The sequence below is a fragment of the Protomyctophum parallelum genome (assembly GCF_964188405.1).
Source record: "Protomyctophum parallelum genome assembly, chromosome: 11".
NCBI lineage: Eukaryota > Metazoa > Chordata > Actinopteri > Myctophiformes > Myctophidae > Protomyctophum > Protomyctophum parallelum.
The window spans coordinates 9,526,552-9,538,052 of NC_139707.1; the positions used below are offsets into that span (position 1 = coordinate 9,526,552).

The 11,501-nt window shown below is 54.6% G+C and overlaps 1 protein-coding gene across 1 annotated transcript in view; it reads left to right on the forward strand.

The window, feature by feature from the left end:
- LOC310866559 (uncharacterized protein) overlaps positions 1 to 10,982 on the forward strand; it is a 34,256-nt gene extending 23,274 nt beyond the window's left edge. The window contains 5 exon segments of the mRNA XM_083776207.1: positions 4,637 to 4,782; positions 5,244 to 5,358; positions 7,036 to 8,158; positions 8,537 to 8,975; positions 10,122 to 10,982. Coding sequence (XP_083632333.1) covers positions 4,637 to 4,782; positions 5,244 to 5,358; positions 7,036 to 8,158; positions 8,537 to 8,975; positions 10,122 to 10,634 — 2,336 coding nt within the window. The 3' untranslated portion in view covers positions 10,635 to 10,982.
- The last annotated feature ends 519 nt before the right edge of the window (positions 10,983 to 11,501 follow it).

Consider the following 11,501-nt stretch of genomic DNA (forward strand, 5'->3'; position numbering starts at 1 on the left):
GGTCGAAGGAAGACGTTGCCACACCCACACACCGCACACATACACACACACACACACACGCGCGCACACACACACACACGCACGCTTGTATTACTATTCTTGTGAGGGGCATTTTTACAAAGGCATTTTTTTTAAGAATGCCATTAAGTATAAATCGGGATTAACTCCCAACCCCAAATCCTAACCTAATCCTAACCTAACCTCAACCTGAAACCTTCCAGGTGGTCCAAATGGTCCCTCTCACACACACACACACACACACACGCACACACACACACACACACACACACACACACACACTCTTCTTGACCCAGATGCACCATCCGTTTGTGTTCCAACATGTTTGTCTTTCCATAATGTTTGTGTTTCCATAACGCCGCGGGCAGGATAGAAGGACAAACCACTTAACTCTCGGCTCACGTTGAGTGACAACACTAAAGTGTGGCAATAGGTCGGGATAACAACTTTATCCAATCAGGAGAGAGGACTCACGCGGAATGCAGAGTAAACACCGGCAAACGACGTTCAGTCAAAATGTCCTCTCAGTACAGGGTTGTATGTAGCATGGAATGGGCCTTCCTCTGCGTATGAGGGATTATTGTGCTACATTTCCATCTTTTAAATTTAATCTGAAAAGATGGTTGCTTGAAAACCAAAGATGCAACCATTTTGTGATCTTGTTTTAGGTGTATTTGTTATGCTGTGTTCCCTATGTAATGTTATGTAAATGTATTCCTGTCTTTTTTGTGTTTCTTTGTGAGGACTGCGGATGAAAACTATAGCATCTTTGCTAAATCCGGTGTATTCACGTCTATGTGACGTCCATTAATATGCATTGTCCTGTCAGAGCCAACTCGAGTTGGCAATAAACACAATATTTTGGACCAAACAAATAATTACAAAGAACATAAACAAGAAGAAAAGTGTTGTAACCTGCCATTTTCCTGCCTTCTTTCAAATTATATTTGTTCGGCCCGAAAAATGTAGTTTGTTGTCCTGATTTCTCACAACTCGAGTTGGCTTTGTACGAGGCTTAAAAGGTCTTTAAATAAATACGTTTTGAAATGTCTATGAGGAAAATGAACGGAGAATAATTTCCTGGCCCTGGTAGGCCCGCTACCAGGGCCCAGGAAGTTATTCTCCGGACTGTGAAGCTATAGGGTGTCCGGACTGCTACACCAACAGGGAGACCTCTGTCACTGAACAAATACTCACAGTGTAGTTTTTAGATATTACTTACCTTAACCTTTAACTTTATACTTATGTCTTAACTTCAGCTTAACACTAATTTCTCCTTAACTTTAGTTTAAGACTAAGTTCTTTAGCTTAACACTAAGTTCTTCTTATTTTCAAAGATAAAACACTGGCAGCATTCAGTCCCTCCAGCCCTCTAAATACTAAGTCACTGATGTAATGAATGTTGACGCGCAAGTAGCAGACACTGCTGCACTACATACGTGTGCGTGTGTGTGTCGTGTGTGTGTGTGTCTGTGTGTGTGTGTGTGTGTGTGTGTGTGTGTGTGTGTGTGAGAGAGAGAGTGGGGTGAGCACAAGTGCTCTTGGTTTATCTCTCACACAAACAGAATACTTTAGACATGAAACACTACACACACATGCGCAAAGAATTTCAAACACATACACACACCAGTCTAGTTGGACGTCTCATGTGTCTCATGCGTGCTCGACATACGCACACACACACACGCACACACACACACACGCACACACACACACACACACATACACTGGGGACTTGTAAACACACAGACAAACAAACTGAATTGTAACGACACACACCAAAGAATTGTAAACATAAACACCTCTGGAACACACACATCCACACACATACCCCCCGCCCCACACACCCAAACACGCACACACGCACGCACACACACGCAGAGAAACATCTGGTCCCACACTATGTTTGTGTCTTCCATATTTCCATCACGTCACTGTACAGCGCCGGCGACATCCAAAACAACACATTTTATAAACACAGCCGCCTCCGTCCTGGACACACTTTACAGCCCTACGAGGACCGAGGCCCCGGACCCCGGGTCCTTCTAGAAACTCTCTACTTTACAGCCCTACGAGGACCGAGGCCCCGGACCCCGGGTCCTTCTAGAAACTCTCTACTTTACAGCCCTACGAGGACCGAGGCCCCGGACCCCGGGTCCTCCTTCTAGAAACTCTCTACTTTACAGCCCTACGAGGACCGAGGCCCCGGACCCTGGGTCCTTCTAGAAACTCTCTACTTTACAGCCCTACGAGGACCGAGGCCCCGGACCCCGGGTCCTTCTAGAAACTCTCTACTTTACAGCCCTACGAGGAGGCCCCGGACCCTGGGTCCTTCTAGAAACTCTCTACTTTACAGCCCTACGAGGACGAGGCCCCGGACCCCGGGTCCTTCTAGAAACTCTCTACTTTACAGCCCTACGAGGACCGAGGCCCCGGACCCTGGGTCCTTCTAGAAACTCTCTACTTTACAGCCCTACGAGGAGGCCCCGGACCCCGGGTCCTTCTAGAAACTCTCTACTTTACAGCCCTACGAGGACCGAGGCCCGGACCCCGGGTCCTTCTAGAAACTCTGTACTTTACAGCCCTACGAGGACCGAGGCCCCGGACCCCGGGTCCTTCTAGAAACTCTCTACTTTACAGCCCTACGAGGACCGAGGCCCCGGACCCCGGGTCCTTCTAGAAACTCTCTGCTTTACAGCCTACGAGGACCGAGGCCCCGGACCCCGGGTCCTTCTAGAAACTCTCTACTTTACAGCCCTACGAGGACCGAGGCCCCGGACCCCGGGTCCTTCTAGAAACTCTCTACTTTACAGCCCTACGAGGACCGAGGCCCCGGACCCTGGGTCCTTCTAGAAACTCTCTGCTTTACAGCCCCTACGAGGACCGAGGCCCCGGACCCGGGTCCTTCTAGAAACTCTCTACTTTACAGCCATACGAGGACCGAGGCCCCGGACCCCGGGTCCTTCTAGAAACTCTCTACTTTACAGCCCTACGAGGAGGCCCCGGACCCGGGTCCTTCTAGAAACTCTCTACTTTACAGCCCTACGAGGACCGAGGCCCCGGACCCCGGGTCCTTCTAGAAACTCTCTACTTTACAGCCCTACGAGGACCGAGGCCCCCGGACCCCGGGTCCTTCTAGAAACTCTCTACTTTACAGCCATACGAGGACCGAGCCCCGGACCCCGGGTCCTTCTAGAAACTCTCTACTTTACAGCCCTACGAGGACCGAGGCCCCGGACCCCGGGTCCTTCTAGAAACTCTCTACTTTACAGCCCTACGAGGACCGAGGCCCCGGACCCCGGGTCCTTCTAGAAACTCTCTACTTTACAGCCCTACGAGGACCGAGGCCCCGGACCCCGGGTCCTCCTTCTAGAAACTCTCTACTTTACAGCCCTACGAGGACCGAGGCCCCGGACCCTGGGTCCTTCTAGAAACTCTCTACTTTACAGCCCTACGAGGACCGAGGCCCCGGACCCCGGGTCCTTCTAGAAACTCTCTACTTTACAGCCCTACGAGGAGGCCCCGGACCCTGGGTCCTTCTAGAAACTCTCTACTTTACAGCCCTACGAGGACCGAGGCCCCGGACCCCGGTCCTTCTAGAAACTCTCTACTTTACAGCCCTACGAGGACCGAGGCCCCGGACCCTGGGTCCTTCTAGAAACTCTCTACTTTACAGCCCTACGAGGAGGCCCCGGACCCCGGGTCCTTCTAGAAACTCTCTACTTTACAGCCCTACGAGGACCGAGGCCCCGGACCCCGGGTCCTTCTAGAAACTCTGTACTTTACAGCCCTACGAGGACCGAGGCCCCGGACCCCGGGTCCTTCTAGAAACTCTCTACTTTACAGCCCTACGAGGACCGAGGCCCCGGACCCCGGGTCCTTCTAGAAACTCTCTGCTTTACAGCCCTACGAGGACCGAGGCCCCGGACCCCGGGTCCTTCTAGAAACTCTCTACTTTACAGCCCTACGAGGACCGAGGCCCCGGACCCCGGGTCCTTCTAGAAACTCTCTACTTTACAGCCCTACGAGGACCGAGGCCCCGGACCCTGGGTCCTTCTAGAAACTCTCTGCTTTACAGCCCTACGAGGACCGAGGCCCCGGACCCCGGGTCCTTCTAGAAACTCTCTACTTTACAGCCATACGAGGACCGAGGCCCCGGACCCCGGGTCCTTCTAGAAACTCTCTACTTTACAGCCCTACGAGGAGGCCCCGGACCCCGGGTCCTTCTAGAAACTCTCTACTTTACAGCCCTACGAGGACCGAGGCCCCGGACCCCGGGTCCTTCTAGAAACTCTCTACTTTACAGCCCTACGAGGACCGAGGCCCCGGACCCCGGGTCCTTCTAGAAACTCTCTACTTTACAGCCATACGAGGACCGAGGCCCCGGACCCCGGGTCCTTCTAGAAACTCTCTACTTTACAGCCCTACGAGGACCGAGGCCCCGGACCCCGGGTCCTTCTAGAAACTCTACCACATTTGCTAAGTTGGCTTTTTCCGCCGGATGTTATCCCCAGAATCGGGACGCTACATATGGGTTCACGTGTTTGAAAGAGCTGATAGTTGGGTGATTCCTGGGGGGCGGTGATGTCACTGATTGTGTTATCAGGACATTGTCCAGGGCCGGTCCGGGAGGAGGAGGAGGGGAGGGGTAGGAGTGGGCGGGCGGGCCAGCCGGAGCCTCTTGTTGATGTCTGCCAAATATACTGCAGAGCCATCCGAACGCACCGCCGTGCTGCTGCATCATGTGTGCCCGACACGTGCACGGTGTAGCGTGTTGATGTCTGGGGAACACCGCGGGGCAGGCCCATGTGAACGTGCACGTGTTCGGCGGTGTGTGTGTGTGTGTGTGCCTGTCGCACATGTCTTGTCACGATGCGTTTGTACTGTGGACAGAAGGACAGAGTTCCATAGTGGCTGACCGTGCTGACGGAGGGTCAGCCACTCAGGGACCCATTTAGAGCTGAGGCCAGTTCTACAAATGCCTTCTAATTTTAAAGCCTTGAACACCTTGATGGTCTGTTTCTTATCACAATCTCTCTCTCTCCCTCTCCCTCTCTCTCTCTCTCTCTCTCTCCCTCTCTCCCTCTCTCTCTCTCTCGCTCTCTCTCTCTCTCTCCCTCTCTCTCTCTCTCTCTCTCTCTCTCCCTCCCTCTCTCTCTCTCTCTCTCCCTCCCTCTCTCTCTCTCTCTCTGTCTCTCTCTCTCCCTCCCTCTCTCTCTCCCCAGGTGTGTGATCTGGTCCGGACGCTCATAGAGAACTGCGTGGTGGTTCTGGGGGAGGAGGTGACGTCCCTGTTCGGGGCCTTCAGTCAGAAGAGCAGCAGCTCAGACCATGGATCCGGTAAGAACCGCTCCGTTATGGAACTGATTGAAGTAGACCAGGGGGTCCCTGGGGACACCTATAGGGGGTGGGGGGGATTTGGGGGCATCAAAGTGGGATTTTTTTTTTTTTTACCGCTTCAACCCTTCATGCATGTGACTTGTCGTCGCATCCCTATTCTGGCAGGGGACCAGCCGAAGATAGCGGATCTGCAAGCTCTCAATGCATCTGTGGTGACTGGTCAATAAAACGTTGAAGACCTCGTAGTGGACTGAACCAGTAATGCGAATATCATGCTGTTTTATTTAACAGCCTATAACCTAAAGTCTAATTTAGCCAGGGGTCCTCCTAATCCAGGTTAGGGGGTCGTGCGCGTGTGCGTGTTTGTGTGTGTCCGTGCGTGTGCGTTTGTGTGCGCGTGTCACAGGCGCACGCTGAACAACTGCTCCTTGTGAGAGCACAGAGTCTGTGTTGGTCTGAGAGGAGAGATTGTTTCTGTGTGTGTGTGTGTGTGTGTGTGTGTGTGTGTGTGTGTGTGTGTGTGTGTGTGTGTGTGTGTGTGGTACACCTTGTGTCATTGTCACATGGCCTATTGACTAGCACGCTGTGTTCTCTCTGTGTGTGAGAGTGAATGTGTGCATCTGTGCATTCGTGCATGCATATTTGTCATGATGTGACTGTGTGTGTGTGTGTGTGTGTGTGTGTGTGTGTGTGTGTGTATACATGTGTGTACGCACATGTATACATAATATGTTGCATGAATGCTTTATATGAGTATGCAACACATCTCTGTGTGTGTGTGTGTGTGTGTGTGTGTGTGTGTGTGTGTGTGTGTGTGTGTGTGTGTGTGTGTGTGTGTGTGTGTGTGTGTGTGTGTGTGTGTGTGTGTCTGTGCTTCTGATATAGAAAGGTGTTTTTGTGTCTGTACGTGCGTGACTTAGGGCTTGTCTGATAATTGGGGTCACAGGATTGACCTTGACTGAATGTCGGTGATTAGCGGTACACGTACGTAGCCTCTTAGGCTATAAACACAGCAGTGAATCTCACATTCATCGCTATGCGCCCAGACAGCCGTCCTCCGCTCTATAAATAGTCGGCGGGACCCGGGGACCATGTCGCAGGGCTGCTGCACCTTGTGCTTTGTGTGTCCTGCAGGCTCAATCAATGCACTGAGGCTTTGCTTCATTCATTTGGCTTCCACTCTGCAGTCTCTTAAGCCTCAACGTCTGCCCAAAATAGCCAAACTCTTTTTGATTTGATTGATTGATTGATTGGCGTTTCGTGACCCAACTGTCTCTATACATGTACCATGTACCATGCTGCACAACGCTTATTAGCGTCTGATAGGAAGGTTCTAATGTACTTTGAACCAGTGGGGTGATGCTGAACTATTCCGAGCGTTGTCACAATTATCATACAAACTTAGTATGGAGGAAAGTGACGAGAATTCTACTAATACAACAAGTGAGAATAATTCTACGATGGCGTGGGCACAGAAGACAAATCTGTGGATCTACAAGTTTATGTATAGAAATGCCAGTGATTGTCAGTGTAAATATGACAGCCCCAACTATATGCCATGGTAATAACGCTGTCCCTCACCTTCCCTCTTTCCCCCTCTATTCCATTTCTCCTTCCATCCTTTCTCCTCCTCTCTTCCGTCCCTCCTGCCATCCCTCCTTGGTGGTCGCGGTCCAGACGTGTCGTCCTTCCAGATGAACGACTCGTCGTACGACAGCCTGGAGAACGAGCTGAACGACGAGCCCGAGTCTCCGTACGCCGAGCCGCTGCAGCCGCTGCCCCCCTGTGGCGGCGCGCTGCGCGACAAGGACAAGCCGGACAGCCTGAGCCGCGACTCGGTCATCACGCTGAGCGACTGCGACGCCGACCCCGACCCCCCCGGGGTTCTGCTGCTCCCGCTGGCCAGAGCCAGGAAGTTCACCCCCACGGCGGTCCGCGGCCTGCAGCGGCCGCCGTGCGGCATCAACGGTCAGGCGCAGAGCGGCGGCGGCCCGTTGCCGCGGAGGCTGCGGAGGAGCTCGGAACCCGCGCTGAGCCTCGCCAAGAAGAGCACCACGCCGCCCAGGACGACGGCAGCCGCCGGGCTGGAGGCTGCCAAGCGCCGCCTGGCCTCCTCCTCCTCCTCCTCCTCCTCCGCGAGGAAGGCCAGCTACGACGCTGCCGTGGAGGGGGAGGGCGAGGAGGAGGAGGACGAAGACGAGGTGTTCCTGGAGAAGCAGGGCCTGAGCGCGCTGCAGGTGACGGACGGGGGCGGCGGCGCCACCACCGCGGGGGGCAAAGCCCAGAGCGGCCACCGCAGGAAGGCCAAGCACGCCCCGCCCCCCCCGCTGCGCCTGGACGCCAGCTGCAGCAGCCTGTCCTCCCCCGCCACCTCGCCCACAGGCTCCTCCCTCAGCTCCCTGGACTCCGCCTTCTCCCAGTACTCCACCGACTACGCCGCGTCGCACGGCGGCGGCGGCTTTCCGTCGGCCGAGCCCGTCCCGGCCCCTCTCTCGCCCGTCTCCAGGCCCCTCCTCCAGCAGACGACGCCCCCCCCGCCCCCCAGGGGCTCGTCCCCGCCGCAGCCTGACGTTCTGGACTGGCAGCAGCAGGGGGCGCCGCCACGGGGCGGGGCCCAGCACCACGGGCTCCATCCCAACACCTGGCTGACGAGGGACCGCCGCCTGTCGCTGCGGCAGGTCGACAGCGTGGAGGAGGAGGGGCTCGGGGGGGCTCAGGAGGCGCAGCGCCGCTCCAGCAGCCCTCCGTCCTACCAACAAGCACTTCTCCAGCTGCAGCGCGCTCGCTCGCCCTTCTACAGGTACGAGTTACAATCTAGGCATTCATAAGGTCTACACTCTTAATCCAGAGATTTACAGTAACATTTATCAGGTCTACACTCTTAATCCAGAGACTTAACAGTAAGCAAGAACAACACATGGTAATACATCAAATACATAGAAGTAGTCATCACGGATCATAAGCAAACTATAAGAACCCAATATCTAACAGTAGATTATCTGTGCAATTAAACTATGAGCTAACTTGCTGAATTATAAATCAAAATTAAGTTAATTAAGTTAAGTTACCTAAATGTAACCTTAGGTAAGGTAAAAGGCATCATGTGTGATGCAAAATCACTGTAACATTGATTGAAACTTACAACTTACAGCATTTCGTCCCTTTGTCCACACCACAGGGGCACAGAGAAACCCCTGACCGTCGGAGAGCTGCGGCAGCTGCACGACCAGGCCTGCGCCCACAGGCCACAGCTGCACGACCAGGCCTGCGCCCCCAGGCCCCAGCTGCACGACCAGGCCTGCGCCCCCAGGCCCCAGCTGCACGACCAGGCCTGCGCCCCCAGGCCCCAGCTGCACGACCAGGCCTGCGCCCCCAGGCCCCAGCTGCACGACCAGGCCTGCGCCCACAGGCCCCAGCTGCACGACCAGGCCTGCGCCCCCAGGCCCCAGCTGCACGACCAGGCCTGCGCCCACAGGCCCGCCGGACCCGCCTCGGCAAACGATCCTGCAGGAAGTGATGTCACGGAGAAGCCGGTCGACGTGCAGCCCCCGCAGGGCGTGTTCTACGGCCAGAAGTCCACCACGCTGGTGCTGCAGAGGTCCAAGTCCCACCCCCTGGTAGGCCATCATTACATTTTAGCCCCGCCCCCTGGTAGGCCATCATTACATTACCACGCCCCCCTGGTGGGCCTGTTACCATCGTTACATTATAGCCCCGCCCCCTGGTAGGCCTGTTACCATCGTTACACTATAGCCCCGCCCCCTGGTAGGCCTGTTACCATTATCACATTATAGCCCCGCCCCCTGGTGGGCCTGTTACCATCGTTACATTATAGCCCCGCCCCCTGGTGGGCCTGTTACCATTATCACATTATAGCCCCGCCCCCTGGTGGGCCTGTTACCATTATCACATTATAGCCCCGCCCCCTGGTGGGCCTGTTACCATCGTTACATTATAGCCCCGCCCCCTGGTGGGCCTGTTACCATCGTTACATTATAGCCCCGCCCCCTGGTAGGCCATCATTACATTACCACGCCCCCCTGTTGGGTCTGTTACCATCGTTACATTATAGCCCCGCCCCCTGGTAGGCCTGTTACCATCGTTACATTATAGCCCCGCCCCCTGGTAGGCCTGTTACCATTATCACATTATAGCCCCGCCCCCTGGTGGGCCTGTTACCATCGTTACATTATAGCCCCGCCCCCTGGTGGGCCTGTTACCTTCGTTACATTATAGCCCCGCCCCCTGGTGGGCCTGTTACCATCGTTACATTATAGCCCCGCCCCCTGGTGGGCCTGTCACATTATAGCCCCGCCCCCTGGTGGGCCTGTTACCATTATCACATTATAGCCCCGCCCCCTGGTGGGCCTGTTACCATCGTTACATTATAGCCCCGCCCCCTGGTGGGCCTGTTACCATCGTTACATTAAAGACATCTTTGGCAGCCAAAGAGTTAGGTCAAACAGAGTCGGGGTGCTGCTATTGTGCATGCTGGCTCATTGGAAACACTGGGCTACACCAGTGTGTAACGTGTCCTTGAGTCCCCGTGCGGTTGTGTGTAACATTGAGAGTTATGGGGGTCCTTGAAATTCAAAGAGTTTGAGAACCACTGTACACTAAATGGAACAGAGCCTGAATGAATCGCTAAGAAGTAGGCCTCAGGTAAGGGGGCTCGGACACAGAAAGAGTTATTCCGTGTGCATATAAAAAACACAATTGTTTGCCACGACACGACAACTAATATGGCCATGATGTTTTAACAGCCCTCCGCTGAGGAGGAACAGGAGGAGGAACAGGACCCCGTGGGCAGGAGGAGGACCCTCAGCCTGCTGCGCCGCGCCTCCGAGCAGCTCCTCACCGTGACCCACCCCCACCCACCCAGCCACACCCTGGACAGGCACCGGCCCCCTCCCCGCGGCCACAAAGCCCTCTGCCACCGGCCCCCTCAGGACGTCACCGGAGGCCTGCGCGTGTCAGACGTCGAGCCCAACAACAACCACACCCAATCCTCCTCCTCGTCGCCGCCGCCGCCGGCCTTCTGCCTGTCCCCCGGCGCCACGCGCGCCGTCAGGGACTACTTCTCCACGTCGCAGCAGCAGCAGCCGGGCGGCGCCGGCCGGGCGGACGCCAACGCCTGCCTGCGGCGCAGCCAGGAGGTGGCGCTGGCGCTGGTCCAGGGCAAGCGGGAGTGGCAGAGCCGGCGCTGCAGCGACCCGCGCGGCGCCGCCGTGGACGACTTTGACCAGCTGTTTTTCGCGGAGGAGTCGTACGTGTAAAATGAGAAGGAGACTTTGTTTACGTTCCAGAGACTTGTTGTTTTATCGTCTTCGTTCCACGTTGAGTTTATTTTTTATTTTTTAATGGATTTTCACACTTTCTCCGTCCCATCTTGTTGGTTGCACAGTAAAATCCTCAGTGTGAACACTCGGCCACTTACCACCTTTTTTTATCATTCTTTGTTCATGGAATAATATTGTACCGTTTTTCTTTCTTCCTTTGTAAACTGGGAGAAACAAATTGGAACGGTGGCTGGAACTTTTTGTGACCAGTGATCTGTCAGCGCGCGTGCATGAGTGCGTGTGTGTGTCTGTCTGTGTGTGTGTGTGTGTGTGTGTGTGTGTGTGTGTGTGTGTGTGTGTGTGTGTGTGTGTGTGTGTGTGTGTGTATGTGTGTGTGTGTGTGTGTGTGTGTGTGTGTGTGTGCGTGGGTGTGTGTGTGCGTGGGTGTGTGCGTGCGTGCGTGCGTGTGTGTGTGTGTGTGTGTGTGTGTGTGTGTGTGTGTGTGTGTGTTTTTAATGGAGATTAATTAACAGGGTGGGTATTTATTGATTATCATACTGTTGTTCACGTCTTTGTCCTCTTGTGTGTGTGTGTGTGTGTGTGTGTGTGTGTGTGTGTGTGTGTGTGTGTGCGTGTGAGCATGCATACTTGTAATGCTATACTAGAAATCTTAAGAGAATGTTATCAGCTTGTAGATCGGAGATTTTCTGTGTGCGAAGTAAATAGTAAATACCAACGTGTGTGTGTGTGTGTGTGTGTGTGTGTGTGTGTGTGTGTGTGTGTGTGTGTGTGTGTGTGTGTGTGTGTGTGTTTGTGTGCGCGCGTGCCCGCCCGCAAGTTAAGCACCATTGGAAACATACCATA